We start from the raw sequence: 18,884 nt of genomic DNA, 5'->3' as shown, positions 1-18,884 counted from the left end.
AGTCAATTAATATATATTTAATAAAGGAAAATTGCATATTTTAATGGATCATAAATTCTATTAATTTTAAAAATCCGATTTTACGAATTATAATTCTTTTAATTCGGACATTCTAACAGAATATGTTTATGGGTATATATTCAAAAATAAAAATATTCTTGAACCATAAATAATAAAAATATTCTTGAACCTATTTCTTGATCATGACTTTAACAACTTCTTGTAGAGTTACAAATTCTTGAACAATCAATTGAAGAATAAAAACAAAAAATACATAATTTCTTATAGAATACGGGTAACAATTGTTAAAAATTACATGAGAATGTTACACTTATTAATAACAAAAAAACACAATATATAAATCATTCTACCAGAATATACTATTACATATATTTTTTTCAATACATTGTATATTATTATGGTAGAATAATCCATTCTTTTTGGAAGATTGGTGGTCATTGTTCATCTTCATCCCATATAATGTTCATCTTCAAGATTCTATTCTGACAGAATCATAATTCAAGATTCCATTCCAATAGAACTGGAATTCGTGATTCTATCCCGATAGAACTGCAATCATAGAAAATACACAAATCACAAAGGAAATATCGAGATTTAATTCCCACAGAATCGGAATTCGCCACCATTTGTAGCAGTGCAAATATGATTAAGTTCTTCCAACTTGCTCTTTACTCGATTCCTCTGAAATTAAACAGCAGCAAATAATAAGATTTGAAACTAAAAGATCTAAGCATTACCAAAAAACGTACAAGGATATTGTATCCTGAAAGCAATAATCTAAGAAAAGAATCTGACACTTTACGACAAATAAATTATTTCTCTCAGACAAATTGTCAAACACCTGGTGCTCACACACCTACACATCATATTAATAACTGTACCACCATTCAAAAGCTTGTAATTTACTTGTCTTGAACAAATCAAGAACTTATATAGAAACACACCTGTTGCATACGACCAAGCTTGCTCCACACCTCTCTCGTGAAAAAAAATTGTAAAGGGTATATGCGTATGAAGATTCGTGGTATCAGCTGCAAAAGAAGATAAAAATTCAAAATTGAAACAAATGCCATACCACAGCTAACCAACAATACAGCAAGAGAGCCAAATTTAACCCTAGTTGATAGTTTTTTCATCTCAGGGAGAACAAATCTTGTTGAAATCGTGTTGTCGACCCCACCAAAAGCTGTCAATTTAAATGCTCGATTGAAACGATAAATAGTTGTACATTGTGTCTACAAACAACCCCACTCAATAGGTTAAAACAAACTAAAGATTTTTGTTTGAAAATAGTAGAATCGAATCATTGAGAAACCAATTTGGCAATTCCTAGAGAAAAAAAAAATTAAAACTTACCTGATAGAGAAGTTGTGTCGCCGTTGAAGTCGCAGAGGGGACAAATGGAGAATTGCGGTTTGATCGAGAGCGAATGGGGTTAGGGTTAAAGGGGAAAAGGGACGGTAGATCTGAAGAGAAGATAGAAGGAACTAATAAGAGATGAGAAGGATGTTGAAGGCGTCTCGGGCTAGGTGGAAGAAGGGGAAGATAGCGGAGATGATGAAGCACTCACCGGAAAAGCTTGAAATCGCCGCTCCTTTCCTCCTATCACTTGTCGTCCTATACTTCATCTGTTTTGGAGCTAGGTTAGGCCGTTAGGGAGGATCATCCTAATTTTGAATGAGATAAAATACATTAGTTGTTGATTGTTTTAAAAAAGGATAAAGTTAGGTCAAAGTAATTACCATAATTATAGGAGTGTACTTGTAGAAATTATTTATCAAATTACTAAATTACCCTTATTTATTTGTTTGATTATTTATTTATTTTTTAAATTTTGATTGGTCCACAATCAACCATACAATAACACAATAATTACTTTAAACACCTGAACCTATATATATATATATATATATATATATATATATATATATATATATATATATATATATATATATATATATATATATATATATATATAGGAAAAGGATCAAATGAGAACACTTAAAAGGTTGAGAACGCGAGAACACTTCTGCACCAATCATTTTACAAGGATATATTAGTAATTGCGTGTTTAATTTAAATTATAACAAATCTTAATCTCCTAAATTTTAGCAATATTAATTACAGTTACTTAAAATAATAGATTAACCGATTTTTTTTAATATATGACAAAAATAATTTTTATTAATTTTTTGTTAAAAAAGTAATTTTTTTTATAAATTTATCATTCATCAGATATTATATGTATAAAGATTGAAAAAAAACATTTTTTTCTTTTGTATTCATAAATGAACGAGAAAATACATTAAATTAATTTTTTTTAAAGAATTTTAATTGATTTGATTATGTTAATCATGAAGGATTATATGTAACAATAAAAGATGGAATGAGTAAAGCACCATAAAAAGAAAATAACTAAAAATAAAAACTCAATTCAGTCGTAATCATAAACGTATAAAGTACATTTACCAATTCAAAAAACCAATACATCTGGAATCAATAATGAATAAAGGAAAATGTAAAGATTAAAAAAAATCTAGTTTAGTTGTAATCACAAATGACTGAAGAAGATAAAAAATCCAGTTTGCTGCGATTTTTCTTGTTGCTACCAGCACACACAAAAACACAAAAACAAAGAAGGATCATTGTTATTCTTGGGTTCATACCTGCAAAATCATGTTCAAGGATAAATAAGAAAAAATCAGATAATAACGTTATGCATCTTCACTGATTCACAAACGAATATATGTTTGTCTTTTGATGGCAGAGAAAGGAAAACACAAACCCTATATCTTTCATTTTTGGTGTAATCATATATATAAAAGTGCAATATTTTACTAATAAAGTTTTCAATTGACCGGTATTTCCCAAAAAAAAATGACTATGAAAAAAACTTTTTTAGTTTTTACCATAAACCTTATAATGAATAAAGATTTATTCATGTATGATGATAACTAAAATCATGTATGATGATAACTATAATCATGTATTAAGACTGATGAATAAATTGAATAGAGCTGAAAATCATAAATGATTAACATTGATGAAATAAAATCTATTAGTTTTTATCTCCATTTCATAACCATTAATGAATTTTAACATATTTATAATTGAATAGGATTGAAAAAAAATATAAACTCTACCTTAATGACGGTTTCTGTTTTCTCTTTCTTTTTAAGCAGTTGCAAAGCTTCCTACTTTAGAACCTTCAAAAGCTCATTTTCTTCCTTCTTAGCATTTCCAACTTCCTCTTCTTTAATCTGCTTGTAGACGTCCATTTCTTGAGTATATTGCTTGTTCTTCTTCTTTGCCACTTTTTCATAACCTGCTTTTTGCTTGTCTGTCATGTTCTTCCATTCTTCTCCACAGATTTTAGCAATCTACCACCACCAAGTTTATGAACCAAACTCATTAATTAGTTCATTATAAAAGAACACACATTTTTTACTAAATAGATTTTCAAACTCAAATTACCTCCACCATACTCTTGCTTTCTGCAATAAGAGCAGCTCTCTTCTCTTTCATAAACAAGAAATACGCAGACTCTGGTCGCTTTGGCTTCAATGGATCTTTCTCCTTCCTGTACGTAGAAAATAAATCCATAAACCATAGTAATCTTCAAGAACTCGATTCTTGGAAAAGGGTTACCAAAAAATTTGATTTTTGCTTTAAATCTTGAAAAGGGTATCAAAGAACTTGATTTTTTTGTTCAAATATTGTAAAGGGTATCACGGGACTTGAATAAGTAGATAATTACTTGTTCTTTTGGTAATCTCCCTCTTTTTCTGCTTCTTGTTTAAACTGCATGTATTGTTCAAGCAACTCCATAACTGTCTTCTGTTTCTGTTCTTCTTCCAAAAGCTTCATAGCTTCACTTTCTCTTTTCTCATTATCCATAATTTTTAAATAAGTAGCCTTCTCAATCTGATACTTCTCTTCGTACGACTTCTTATCTTCGGGGGTGAGTGTCTTCCATTTCGTCCCCAAAATGTTTGCGACTTCACTGAACTCTGCTTCTGGATTCTCTTTCTTGACCTGTAAAAATCATAAAAACCCCATGATGTTATCAATTTATCTAAGCTTAGATGTTTTACCAACAAAATATAAGATAAAATTAAAGAAAAAGGATTGATGCTTGCCTCGGTCCAATGATCGTTACATAATCTTCATATTTCACAAAAGATCCAACACTTCAATCGCAAATCTGAAAAAAAAATGAAAAATAGGGTTGCGTTTTTTTCTTTGCCTCTGTTCTTCAGATTTTTTTTTACAAAAACCCTCTGTTCTTTAGTTCTTACACCCAGCTTCAGGATACAAAAATCGTTGTTCCTCGGTCCTTTTCAGATCAATGTTAGGAGAAAGAAACATCCTAGCCCTGTGATCGAATGAGCGTAGAAACACGCATAACCATCCCATGTTCATCATCTTTCTCCTTGACATGTATGAAGAATAGTAGAAAATATCGTATTTATCTCTCGATTTTTAAGAGCTCTTGGGAGATCATAACTATACACACAGCGACGGCTGGAATGAGAGGATGCCGTAGGGTTCTGTAAATTGCAGAAGAAGGGGGTAGAGAGAGAGAGAGGGAAAGATATAGAAAGAGAGATCGTAGGAGTTGCTAAACATAGGTTAACAATCAATTACCGTTATACCCTTATGCCAATTTTAAAGTTACACTTAAATTCCTATAATTTTAAGAATTTACATAAATGACCCAATCGATAATAGCCTTAGATTTAGTTTTTTAAATGGTTCAGATATGTTCTCGCATTCTCAGTCTTTTAGGTGTTCTCATTTGATCTACTCATATATATATATATATATATATATATATATATATATATATATATATATATATTTGAACCCAAAAAAATTGAGGATATAAATACATACATACATACATGAGATGAGGGTGACGGGTTGCCTATTTTGAACCACCAAAAGACAATAATGGCTAATTGAGAAGGCTTAAAAAGTATTAATGAATTTAGAGTGTGTGTTTATTGAAAGGTCTCCATCAAAATTTGCTACTTTCACAATTCACAGGACTCCTTCCCTTAGACAATTACACATGTTCTTATCCATCAAAACGCAAGTTATTAATCTAACTTTTTTTAATGATATTTTTGCCTTTTCACCATCTTCATTTTCGTCATTCTATTTAAAGAAAAATGAATTAGGTATCAATCCGTATTTCAACTCATCCCAGTTTGGTCGTTAGATAGTTTTCAGATTAGATGAATCAATTGAATTTTTAATTTTCATCTCCAATGTATAACAAATTGACATGTTTATATGTTAACCACTGCCATGTGATGACGTAGACTATAATTTGTTCTATTTTGCTGATATTGAAGAAAACGCGTAATCAATTTCACGAGCCATTAACTTTTGTTTGAAAAAGAAACTAAACACTTAAAAGTATATTAAAAAAAATTTCATAAAAAAACCTAAAATTATTATGTTTTTTTTTATTTAAACTAAGAACTTTATTTTATTTTTCAACTAAAACATACGAATATTTTAAAATTTTAAAATTTTGTTTTATTATTTGGTTTGTAGGTTAACTTTTGGTAGATAAGTGAGAATGTTGTATTTTTTGGGGGACTTTTTTTTAACCAAAAAATCAGTGGCGCAATTAGGGGTTTACACGAGCCGAGCCGACCCCGAGCCTGACCAAGCTCGAGCTTGACTCGTTTAATTTTGAGGAAGCTTGAGCTCGATACGAGCTATAAAATGAAGCTCGAGCTCGGCTCGTGAACAATTTAGTGGGCTCGCGAGTAGGGGTGTCAAAAAAACCCGAACCCGACTAACCCGACCCGACCCAAACCCGAATAAGGTAATTAGGGTCGGGTTTAATAGAGTCAAAATTTCTAATCAGGTTATTCGGGTTAACCCGACAAACCCAAATTGAAGTTAAGGTCGGGTTTAGGGTTATTTTTTTTTAAAAAAATCGGGTTTCGGGTCAACCCGAATAACCCGTTTAACTAACAGTTTGTACAGTACAACACTTTATAGCTATTGTTATTCTTCAACTTTATTTCTCTTCGTTTAAAAGTTAAATCATATCATGAAGACAAAACCTTCATTTTTTTCTCATCGGGTTGTCGTAAGTAACAAAATAAACAGAACATTTTCTCGAAATTTACATTTTCAGTCCTTATATTAATAAGTGATTTATAAAAAAGATACAAATTGAATTCATCTTACTTTCCACGTATAACCTATACTAACAGCATAATGAATTGAACATTTTTTTTAGCAATTTACATATTGAGTCCTTGTACTATTACTTGATTTGCTCAAATGGAAAAACATTAGTCTGACTTACATTTCAACCCGATTAACCCGACTAACCCGACCCTATTAACTCGTAACCCGAACCCGACTAACCCGTACCTTAATAGGGTCGGGTTTCGGGTGAAATTTTTATTTTTGCAAACCCGAAACCCGATCGGGTTGACCCGATTAACAGCCCTACTCGCGAGCCTAAACAGGCTTAAATGAGCCTATATATATATATATATATATATATATATATATATATATATATATATATATATATATATATATATATATATATATATATATATATATATATATATATAGACTAGCCGTTTACCCGCGCCAAGCGACGGGTGCGAATAGTTTATTTCGGCAATAATTTCAATTTAGAAACATGTTATATTTCAAGGAACACCAGTTACTTTTCGACAAATCGTTTCATTTCGATGTTTATTGTTGATTCGCAAATGCCCCTGTTTATTTTTTGTTATGATTAATCAAGAAACAGTTATTATCTTGTCTTAAAAACAATATTTTTAAAAAAAGTTAAAATTAGAATTGAAAATTAGATTCTATAATTATACAAACAAATGAAAGTACATTTCTATTTCTTGCATTTAGTCCAACCAGGGGCTAATAGTTTGTAGAGTCGATTAGTTCATTGAACAATGAATAGTTTAATTCAGCGATTAATTTATTTTAAGAAACATGTCATATTAAAAATAAGACACAATGTAATCTCATGAAATCGGATATTGGTAATTAAAAATTGGCAAAGGCAATTGGAAATTACCATGCGTCCCTACGGAGTGGGGATGAACAATTTCTAATTAAAAATAAGACACGATGTATTGACAAGTATAACCAAGCATTAGTTTCAATTCAGCGATTTGTTTTATTTTCAACGCACAATGTATTCTTCGTTTTTATGTATGTTGTATAAGTGCTTGCAAATGTTATCCATTTTGTTGAAAATAGATTATTTACAATTTCGGAACCATAGGGACCAAAACTCCAAAAAACAGCAAGGGACAAAATTTAAAAGAGAAAGATATAAAGAAAAAAAATAAAGATATGCGCGGGGGGGGGGGGATACTTACGACTTATAGCCCAAATCCCTTGATTACATGTATGTATTTATTATTTTCTAATGAATCGTATTATATTTATATAGGATTGTTAATTCCAACAAATAAACTTTTGTTGCTAAAGTACACAAAAGGTGCTCAGTTATTAGTAGTAAGCACCAAACATGTATTAATATAAATTTATGTATAGTCTTTAACAAATGAATTTCCAATATTGCCGACAGTATGTTTTGGCTTAAAAAAAATCCAAAGGGTTTATATCTTCCACATCAAAATACAATTTTACACAAAGACCAATCAACATTGTAGCTTTGATTCTAGACATCACCTAGCCAAGCAACAACTTCCATTACCATCCTTATTACATAGTGTACATGAATGACAATGATAAGCCCTACTACAAAAGAAAGAAATAAAGTTTTCTTTGAGCACAACCGACAAAAGCAAGAAACAGAATGTTTGCGTTTGTTGGTATAACTTTAATAAAACAGCAAGAAACAAAGTTGTCATTAAGCAGTAATAACAAATAATAATGACAACATACAAGAATATATACAAAAGGTTACAGTATAGGCTTTAAGGTTGTATCAATTGGACAAAATCACAAAAGGTAATCTTCAAAAAATTAGTTAAATTCACATATTCAGAGTTCATAAATGCAAATTGAGAGATAGAGAGACTGAGATAGGGGATAATTGAAGAAATTGCAAACATACATATGTAAACAAATCATATTGAAAAACATATAAACATGTTTACCTCCATATAAATCCTCTCACATAACTATTTTACCCCTTTGTGTCCTCTCAATATAAGAAATAACCAAATGCACAATCCTAGAAAACCAAAAAAGATATGATTATCTCTAAGACAATATAGAATATAAAAATATTTTCCCCTTTCTTGTCCCTCTTCTGCCAGTTTCGTAAACACCAATAATAAACATATTGAGAGGATATTTTCTTTTTTCCTTGATTTTTAAGATCATTCGGAAATCAAACCTTTAATTTCTCTCCAGAAGTATAAACTAAGAACCAAATATTGCAGCCCATTTAGAGCAAAATCATAAACAAAAGGTTCATAAACTGGATAAGGGCAGGTTCAGTCTTCTTTAGTACAAACTTGCCCAAAACTTGAACATGGTAGCCAAAGCGGTGTAACTGAGTGACAAAAACCTGCAAATATTATTATTAAACAATATGTTAAATCAAGTAACTTGTAGGATTATTCTAGGATTTGATGAACCTGCAAATATTTGTATCAAACATCATAATAATGAGTGAGTTTGTTATTAGATGATTCTATTAGGTCCAAATTCCAAAACCTTAGGCCCAGATTACAAAACCTGCACGAAAATGAACAACTATTAAAAACTGATTTCTAAAATATCGAATTTTTCCCGTTTTTGCTTTGGATCTTACCTGGGAGTCCACCTTTAACAAATTCGAAAAGGAAAAAAAAGAGTAAGGTCTTCTGTCAAAAAATTAGGCATAAGATACAAAAAAATACATAACTGCTTACTTTGTAACATAATTATTAAAAAGATTCCTGGAACTGATTAGCCCTGTCAACATGGTCTTCTAACTTCTGCTGCTTAATTTCACTTGCTTTATGAATTTGATTAACTTGATTTCTCTCTAACTCTCAACATACTCTGGAACCCAAAAATTATGTCTCATTGCTAGATTAAGAATTGAGATGCTTGTTGTGGCTATTCCATGATGGTAAGATTCCTCTCACTACCCATTTCTAAACGTGAGTTATCAAGGAATAAATTTCAACATCCATAGTTCATGAGAGATTTCTCTCATGACTCACGTGATTGTTTACTTCTGATCATACTTCAAAGTGACCCTTTGACCTAATAATGCACTTCAGGTCATTTTTGGGTCTATTTTCAGCAACCAGATGGCTCATCTCCAACAACATTAGTAAGTGTATCATCTACAAAGTATATAATGAAATTGATAAGCAACATTATTGAGTTGATCGGAAAAAATAATCCAATATGGTAAGATTGTCATTTTATTGAGTTGGCATAACGATAAAACTCTTGTGGGAATCAGTGAAAATGAGAGCGTGAGTAAGGAATAAGAAAAGTCAAGCAAGGTCCAGCCATGAGTGCATACTATACTGGTAAAAAAATGTCAATGCTATTGTCATTGTCTTTCAGAACATCAATTCAAAAATCATAAATTTTATTTTGTTATGCAATTTACAATGATAATCAGAAGCTAAATTCCCCATATACACACGCAAAACCTTTCCCAAATCAAAAATTGTTACTGAAAATAAAAAAAAAACTTAAAATTGCAAAGAGTTTACCTTTATCCATTGTTCAAAGGAATTGCAGGAGCTTGTTTGGAGGCTTAGAGAAAACAAAATGCACTGAAAATCAAAATACTGTGTGAAGTCTAAAATCATGTTGATAAAAAAATCAACAAAAAGAAGCACCCGCCATAGCAGGTGGATCGATAGCAACATAAAAATTCAAATTTGAATGCAACCTTAGAGAAAGTTACACCAAGGTGTCTTGCATTGGAGCCCTAAAAAGAAAAGTATCAAACACCAACCAAGAACAGACTCATTGTATTATTTGCTTTCTTTTTGTGAACTTAAAATTAATAAAATAGATACCTCAATTTGATCGATTCTGTAATATATAGAAAGAAACATAAGGAAAAAGAGGGCAAATTGATTAGGGGTTTAAACAACAAAATGAATGAAGAAGAAGCACCGAAACTAACATGTATCTTTCAGAACATAAACAAAGTATTTACCTTTTTGCTGGAGAGTGGCGTTTTTGTTGGAGAGTGAGTTTATCATCAAGGGGATGATCTAGGTTTCGTTGAGACGTTTGTAATTTGAACAATTTATGAATGGGGTCCGTGATTGATTTGTCTTTTTTCAATCACATTCGTGGGAAGCGTTGGTGACTGCATGGAAGGTGGAGGAGGCTGGTTCTATGGGAAGGGGAGAGGCGACGTTTTTCTTTGTGGGAGACAGAGGGATAGAGGAAGACGGTGAAATACTGTGGAATTTGAGGAAGGTGAGGGAGAAGTTCAACAGGAAGACACAAGATATAAGGGAGGATCGCAAGAATCCATATATATATTTGCCAAGATGTCGGATTCAAAAAAGACTCGATTCCCCTATTTCAAGGAACAGATTGGGAATAAGTCTTCATTTTGACCAGTTTGATTCACATTAGTTAGGTGGAGATTTTTAAGGGATATAAGTGAGACTATGTATTCAAAGTCTCACGTTTAACTAAATAAGATTCAATGCATAAATTCATTGTACAACTTGCATTTGATCTTGTACCTCTTAAAATTCAGCATTTGAGACTAAATGCTTATTAAGGTGTATATATATATATATATATATATATATATATATATATATAGTCAAGATCAAATAAGAAGGAAAATTTTGGTAAGAAGATAAGAAGTTTTATTCTACATATTTTTTTAGCGGACAAACAAAATGAATAATTATAGATTCAAAAGTAAGATGATTCACAAAAAAATTCCAAAAAAACATCTTCATGATTTATTTTTAGGTAAATTAACAAAAAATTCACTGTTATGACAATTTTAGTGAATAACAACAAAATCATTGTATAAATGAATCATCGAGATGTTTTTTTGAGAATTTTTTTTTGTGAATCATGTTATTTTTTATTCATCTAGTGATTCATTTATTTTTTTCATCAAAAAAATATGTAGAAATAAAACTTCTTACCTTCCTACCAAAAAAAATTTCTTACCGGATATATATATATATATATATATATATATATATATATATATATATATATATATATATATATATATATATATATATATATATATATATATATAGGCTCGTTTAAGCTCGTTTAGGCTCGCGAGTTCACTAAATGAAGCTCGGCTCGAGCTCGTTTAATAAACGAGCCTCATATTTAGGCTCGAGCTCGGCTCAGGCTCGTTTAATTCGATCTCGTGTTGAGCTTTTGACGAGTCGATCCCGAGTAGCTCGGCTCACTTACACCTTAGGCGCAGCCATGATCAAAGTAAAAGGGTAGCAAAAAAACGTAATATACAATAAGAAAAAAAACGCAATATCACTAGACATAAAGTTGAACTTCCATAATAAGGTTACTTTTTAAAGTTTACACCTTTGCCCTTTCATTTCCGAAAGCGAGTAATTACATTTTCAGTGATATTCTCAATTGATTCCTTTTCTACACTACAAATCAAAGCCTCGTTCATAAAATTTTCACCTATTTTATTATGCAAATCGGTTTTCAACAACTTTATTGCAAAAAAACACCTTTCAACGGTTGCGGTTACGACAGACAAAACCAAAGTTAGTTTTAATAATCTATAAACCAAAGGAAAAGAGAGGTGCTTCCAAGTTTCCACCAACAAACGAGAGAGGTCCGCAATTCCCTTCAAGTTGAAAAATATCTCATAATGGAGCAAAGGGTGATAAAAGATATCTAGTTTCCCATTAAGATGCACCCTTTCTGAATCGTCAAAATCATTTTTGAATATCTCGCTTAGCTTCAACAACTTTGCTTGATCAAAACTAGAAAATAAGTCACAATGACTCAAAGCTGCCATATTCTCCTTCAACTCCGTGCCAACTTCACTAAATCGATCCCAAGATTCTTGAATTTTCGTATCCAAAACTTTGTTAAAAATCACAAATTCAAAATGATGTTGATTATTTATATTGGTCCTACACTTTCGTGGGGTAACATAATATTCCGATATGTCTACAATTCCAATACTATGCTTTTCACAAAAAGCACATACATTCTTCCAAATTTGTGGAAACCCATCTTTTCTAAAACTAGCAATGCTTTCTTTGTCGCTTTTACTAACGAAACCACTTCCAAAACATCTTGATCTTTTTTTTGAAGATGATTTGACAATGTATCTGTGAGGCCTAGAATTTCTAACATCAAGTGTAAAAGAAACACGAAATCAAGTGTCTTGAAATATGACAAAATACCCTTTGCTTGATTACAGTTAGATAAAGTAGACCCCTGCTCGTTTACATATTCAAGGAGCACAACAACTTCTGCAAACAAATTCAACAAACTTACAATTGTTCTATAATGTGAACCTCATCTAGTATCTCTAGCTCGAAAAAGAGAAATCTCTTGATTCAACCCTCTTCATGTTTCTGTTTCACCAATACCAATTTCGGTTTCAACACTTTCTTTTTGCATCTCTCGTATCATATCTGTTCTTTTACAACCACAAACGATAGTAACCACCAAAGCTAGTTGTTCAAAGAATTCTTCAACATAATCATGTGTCTTTGTTACGGCTACAACCACTAATTGAAGTTGGTGTGCAAAACAACTTATATAATGTACGAAACTGTTTTATTTTAATATCAAAGATTTCAAGTTGTTGAATGCACCACTCATATTACTTGCTCCATCATAACCTTGCCCCCTCACATATTTATTTTTTAAAAATTAATAAAAAGAGATAAGACATAAAAAATAAATTTATTATCATACTAAAGAAATAAATATTTTATGATTTCTCACCTGAGCCATACTCAAGTTGTTGTCGATAAATACGGTATCGATGGCGGATTTAAGAGTAAAAAAAGATGTATCCAACATGTGAACAACTCTAATAAAGCTTTCCTTTATAATCTCAAGTCTATCAACATATATTAAAACTATAACTATTTGTTTTTTGGAAACATCACTAGACTCGTCAACTAAAACACCGAACACATCTTTACTAATTTCATCACAAATAGACTCGATTATCTCTTTTGAAAAGCAATTGACAATATCTTTTTGAATCGTCGAAAAAGTCAAAATTTCATTTTTTGGAGCATTTTCTAAAGTAATATTAAAAATCTTCTCGTTATCTTCTCTAATCAAAGATAAGATTTCAATGAAAATTCATTAATTATTAGCATTTTCCGTCTCATCATGTCCACAAAATGGTAATGTATTTTTCAATAAAAATCTAAAACTATGAATTGTAGCACGCAATCGAATTTCATAATTACTTTTCTCAAGTTTCGTTTGCTTATGAAAGACTTCACCAATAGATTGGTTTTTTCTCAATAGAAAATCACACTTTTCTTGTACCTTATGGTGATAACTTTGAATTTTACCCATATGTTTCTAGAAAGATTTTTTTACTCCAATTGTCAAAGTATTTGGTTATAAATGCACCTCTTCCACCTTGTTCCCCTACCATGTCTCCAAATAAGTAGTGAGGTGGTTTGATTTATCAAGTAATGAAACGAGATCAAAATTGATAAGAAGTAAGAACACCGTGAGTAAATAAGATCTGGTTTCAGCTCTATTATGCTTACAAGATACAGAGAGAGTTTAGACAGAATAGTGGGAAAAGTTCTATCTAGTCTAAGTATCCTTCCCTATTTATAGGAAATAGAAAGCATACAAAAAATACAAAGGACTGAACAATATAGTTTCGAAAACAACTATGCCTTTGTAAATAACATTACATTACATCACGACCATTCAGATACTTTCGACACCTTACAACTAACTTTGACTCTTACAATCTCCCCCTTTGTAAGCAGTGTCGAAATCAAGTTATCAAAGCTTGAGTAGCCATATGTAATGTCCTTCGAATCTCCGCATACTAGTTCATAACCTTCTTCAATTCAGCCTTATCCCCTTCATTGTTCTTCTTACAACTGTTCATACGCACAATCAAGTTTGTATATTGAGCAGTTGTGTATCTTTCGACATCACTTGACTGGAATAAGAACTTCGTTTGTATTCCCTTCTTGCTCTTTCCCACGAAAACAACTCCAAAAGGCTTCAAACATATTTCACCATCAACATACATCTTCAAATCAGCTTGACTCTTCAACACTGATTGGGGAACTATGATTTCCTTTCCCATTGACAGTGTTAATTCAACATCAGTCAATGCTAGACAATCATAGTAATTGTCTATGAAAAGGTTGATATGGCCCAATCCCAGATGTAATACTTCTTTACTTGTTCCTTAGAGTTTTGAAGCATCCATGTCTTTGAGTATAGTTGCAACTTGAATCAGATCATTCAAGTTCATCAGAGGAAAATCAGCAATTGACAAGTCAAAATCAACATTGTTTTCTCTCACAACATGATATCGAAAATTTTGTAGCATATTTTCAAACAACACATCCTTTGTTATACTTAACACTCGGACAATCTTCACGAGTGACCATACTTCTTCTTGATCCTTTCCCAACACAGCATGAAACCTCAGCTTCATATGGATAAAATCATCTTTATCCTTGAACTGATCAACAATTTTGTACTAGGCTGTGAGAAACATCATCTCATTGACAGGAAAATCGAGTTGACTCATATCAGAATTCTCAATAGAGTAACTTTTCCTTGGCTTTTTCTCAAACTCATACATCTCATTGTAAGCAACTCTCGCTTCGATATTTTCATAACTATGCAGCTTTCTTGGATCTCCTTTGTTCAAAGAAGGAGGATCATTTTGTCGAAGCCTCAAAATACTCTGTATTTGACGTTGCTTTTCTATCTCTGCATCTATCTCAGCCTTTCTTTCTTCCTTTGATTTCTCAACTACAACCTCCTTTCCTCTATCTTGATTTGTTGCAGTTTGCTTGGGTTTCGAAGAACTCCCTTCACCATTTGATCCAATTATAATGCCTTTAGCAATTGGCCTTGTATTCGTAACAGTTGCTATCACTGGTTCAACCGTCGAGATTATCGGTTTTGTTGTAGGAATATGAGTTGAAAACACTTTGCCAACAACTTTTTCTTCTACATTCGTTATCCCAGAAGCACCTTCTCCTCTACCAACATTTCTTCTTTCTCCCACTTGCACCCCTGTGACAACAGGTGGGGTATTTGTTGGTAAGAGATTAACCAGCTGAGACAGTGGGGCTAAGTCCTTCTGAATTGTGGTTTCAAACAAGATAAACTTATGAGTAAAGTGATGGGTTTTAAGCATCCTAACACTCCTATGGTGTGTATGCAACCCTAGAAACCTTGTATCTATGTTTTACTATGAATACATGCAAATTTGTTTTTCCAAGATTCATAACCTATCTAGCATGGCATGGGGAACTTTAAACATAAAAGCTAGAAGAATTACATACCTTTCAATAGTGATTTGATTCCTTGGAGTTTGAGAGCCAAGCACCAATAATGTGGATGCCTCAAATAGAAGTCACAAATCACCACAAACTTTGGAAAAACTATGAGAGTGTATGTTTGCTTGTAGAAATCGGCCACCTTTCTTACACACACACTTAGTGCCATTTCAAGCATCATAAGCTCCTTTATATAGTGCGGGGAATTAGGGTTACATCCATGTAAACCCTAATACCCATGACTCTTCCTTTCCAAGGATCCGTGGGTTAAAAGCTCCATGGACTATCCATGGACTCCCATGTATGCCAAGCCCATTCCAAATGAGTATTAGCCCACACTTATATAAATACAAGAGCCCATATTTAATTAGTCACCTTTTTGATCACCAAATTAATTCTAAATTAATTTATGACCAAATACTAATTAAACAATATGATTTCATATTATTATATTATAACTTATAATATATTAACAAATCATAAACATACAATTCTCAAAGGTTTAACCATACAATAGTTCAGGTGAAGTGCAACCCAAATGGACCATGCCGGGTCGGGTCAAGTATATACCAAATAAAGTTATGGACTTAGACACCTTATCCAACATAAAGAACTCAGGAGTTAGAAGAGATGATGAGCCAGATTTCAAAACCCGCTATTTGAGTTCACTCAGCATGGTATCAAGTTTTCCAAAACTACCAATATCATCAGCTGCCTTTTCATCAAACTTGGGAAGAAGAGATTGATACCATTCCACCACTTTCGTCACAGCCCCTGCAACAATGTCTACTTTCGAAAGTAGAGAAGAATAATTTGTATTCAACTCATTTATCTCCTTGGCCACATCAACCTTCAATTCTTCAAGTTTACTATTGAAATCTTCCCTCACAGTCTTCACATCTTTAATGAACATAACATCGCGTTCCTTCGCAACCAACCTCAGCTCCTTGATTTCATTATTGAACGTATCAGATTGAGCTTTGACACGAAGTTCATTGTTTTTATCCATAACATCAAACTTGTGTTGAAGTCAAAGCTCCTGAGCTTTGAGCATGACATAGACTTCAATTCCAGATATAGAATGTTTGCTTCCTGCATCTTCTTGTGACTGTAGCAAGGAGTTAAGTTTTGTATTTAGGATCTTGAACTGTTTCCCCGACATAAGCATGTGATCTGGAATGTCTTCTTCTTCAGGATCAAATTAGAGATCAGCAAAAGATCCTCCAAATCCTCCATCATTAGTGTCATCATCATTGATCGGTTTGGGTGGGTCAGTTGATTGAGATGGAAAAAGAGAAGTGATAGGTTGATTGATGACTTGATCAAAAGTTGGTGAATGTGTTGTTGTAGAAACAATGGTGACAAACGGTGGTAAAGAAGTATTGGTAGTGATGATTTGGGTTTCGAAAATACCTTGAGTAGACACTGGATTTTCTTTGTTTGAGACTCCTTCACCCATGTTGACATTTACATCCGTATTAGATACGTGTGTAAGAATGCCTGGGGTTCGAAACTCCCCAGTAAATGGCTTGGTTAACGAAACCTCGGGTGGTATGACCGAAGTCTGCGTAGGAGTCAATACTTTTGTGGAGTTGACATGAAGAGTAGATGTGTTCACTGTTGAAGTTTTCACAGAGCTACTTGAAACGTTACCAATTGGTGAATCAGGAACTACTTCGTCTTCTTCGTCTTCCTGAAGGATCAATTTTCTCTTCTTCGTATTCTTTGAAATATGCTTTGCAACATCCTCAGCCCTTCGCTTCTTTGAGGATGGAGAAACTGGTATAGGAATTTCACGAAGAACAACTCCTTTTCGAGTTACATGTGGCTTTCAAATCATTGAGGGTGATAAGGTTGATGACCTTTCAGGAGATTTTCTTGACCGATGAGCCATCTTTTTAAGACGCTTTAACACACCAGATTTTGTAGGAATAATCTGCTTTGTAGGATCAATTTTGTCAGTCTCCTTAGGCTTTGCTGACTTCTTCGAAACTTTTGCTCCCTCTCCAACCTTTTTCTTTGGGGACTTAGACACATTTTCCTCCTGAATTGGTTTCGAAGGACTAGTTTCATCAACCTTCTTTGAATTGCGAAAATTATTTGAAGATCCTTCATCAGTATGTTGTAGTAAAACACCAGTTTCGTCATTTGGGTTAAAAGTCTGTAAGTATGCTAGCAACACTGAATTCGATGGATCAACCTTCTTGAGCATTCCATCTGGAATTCGCGGAACTGAAGGAAACACATTAACATCATCTTTAATGACTTTTGGGTAATGATACTTCACGAACTCCACCCTTGGTTCATCAGCAGGAACCTGGATACCTTCCTTGTCATATGCATATTGAAGAATCAAACTCCAATATCTAGCACACGATACTCAATCCACCACATTTGTATTCTCGACACTTTTCAATAATTCTTTCCATACCTGAGTAGCATAATCAACTGCTAGGTCATAATAAATCCTAGCCACCATAGCATATACCTCCAGTCTTCCTTTATGCAATGCAACACTTCGACCAGTGAGACATCGAAGATAAATTCCAAAAAGAAAATTCCAGATACAAGGAAGACCTGATTTCTTGAACTCACTAATCTTGGTAAGAGGGGGTTGATAACCCATCTCATTGAACATGTGTATTACTTGTTCATTAGTGACCTTAAAGAAAGGTGGAGAATTAGGGATTTCAAGAATCTTAGCAAAAATCTTCTTGGACAGACTAAAATTCTTGTCATTAATCAGATTGAATGTAACTGTGTCCATCGTTTTGCTGTAGGAAGCAGTCGAACCATCCATGGACAACCAAGACATTGGAACATCAAACGAACTAAACATCGCAGTTGATAAAAATGAATGTTTCAGAGCAATAATCAACATCTTGAGTTCTTCTGGATAAACAGTGACATCACCATCAACTTGATAATTCGTACTTTGGATCTTCATAATGGGTTGAAAAGATACATAGTCAGTGGTGTTAGACTGAAGAGCAGCCATTGCTAGGGTTTGATTGAAAGCTTTGAAGAACAGAGAGAAAAGAGGGCACTAATCGTCTTTGAGTAAGTTTGGAAATTCTAAAGTTGGAATGAATACCCAATTACCCCTTTTATATGTATCCCTAATTTGAATCTCAAACGGTTACCAATTATGATCGTGACACGTGGCCCTTGAAAGTTGCACCATTAGCCATCATACACGCCATGTCAGAAAAAGTGTGTGGCACGATATCCAATAAACGCGCACGGTTACCAAACCGTCACATCAAAAGTCTTTTCGTGAGTACCCAGTAGATAAGGATCAAAACCTTCGGTATGGAGGTTGGGCTCTTTCATTTTTGGGTTTGAAAATGAAGTCATGTGCCAGATTTTCGA

General features: G+C 32.8%; 2 protein-coding genes across 2 annotated transcripts; both read right to left on the bottom strand.

Annotated features, from left to right (window-relative positions):
* Positions 1 to 2,465: 2,465 nt before the first annotated feature.
* Positions 2,466 to 4,567, bottom strand: LOC145156701 (high mobility group B protein 6-like). Its single transcript, XM_079075979.1, has 5 exons — positions 4,161 to 4,567; positions 3,779 to 4,056; positions 3,496 to 3,601; positions 3,165 to 3,401; positions 2,466 to 2,687 (listed from the first exon to the last, which is right to left on the bottom strand). Exons 2-4 carry the CDS (start codon positions 3,916 to 3,918, stop codon positions 3,216 to 3,218), a joined length of 432 nt encoding a protein of 143 aa, XP_078932105.1. The 5' UTR covers positions 3,919 to 4,056; positions 4,161 to 4,567; the 3' UTR covers positions 2,466 to 2,687; positions 3,165 to 3,215.
* Positions 4,568 to 11,566: 6,999 nt separating this feature from the next.
* LOC145158098 (uncharacterized) lies at positions 11,567 to 14,299 on the bottom strand. Its single transcript, XM_079077041.1, has 4 exons — positions 14,034 to 14,299; positions 12,588 to 12,772; positions 12,269 to 12,467; positions 11,567 to 12,173 (listed from the first exon to the last, which is right to left on the bottom strand). Exons 1-4 carry the CDS (start codon positions 14,297 to 14,299, stop codon positions 11,567 to 11,569), a joined length of 1,257 nt encoding a protein of 418 aa, XP_078933167.1.
* Positions 14,300 to 18,884: the final 4,585 nt, after the last annotated feature.

The sequence above is a fragment of the Lactuca virosa genome, chromosome 2, assembly GCF_052849685.1.
Source record: "Lactuca virosa cultivar CGN04683 chromosome 2, Lactuca_virosa_CGN04683_v6, whole genome shotgun sequence".
Lineage (NCBI taxonomy): Eukaryota > Viridiplantae > Streptophyta > Magnoliopsida > Asterales > Asteraceae > Lactuca > Lactuca virosa.
This window is presented reverse-complemented; position numbering and strand designations above follow the sequence as displayed.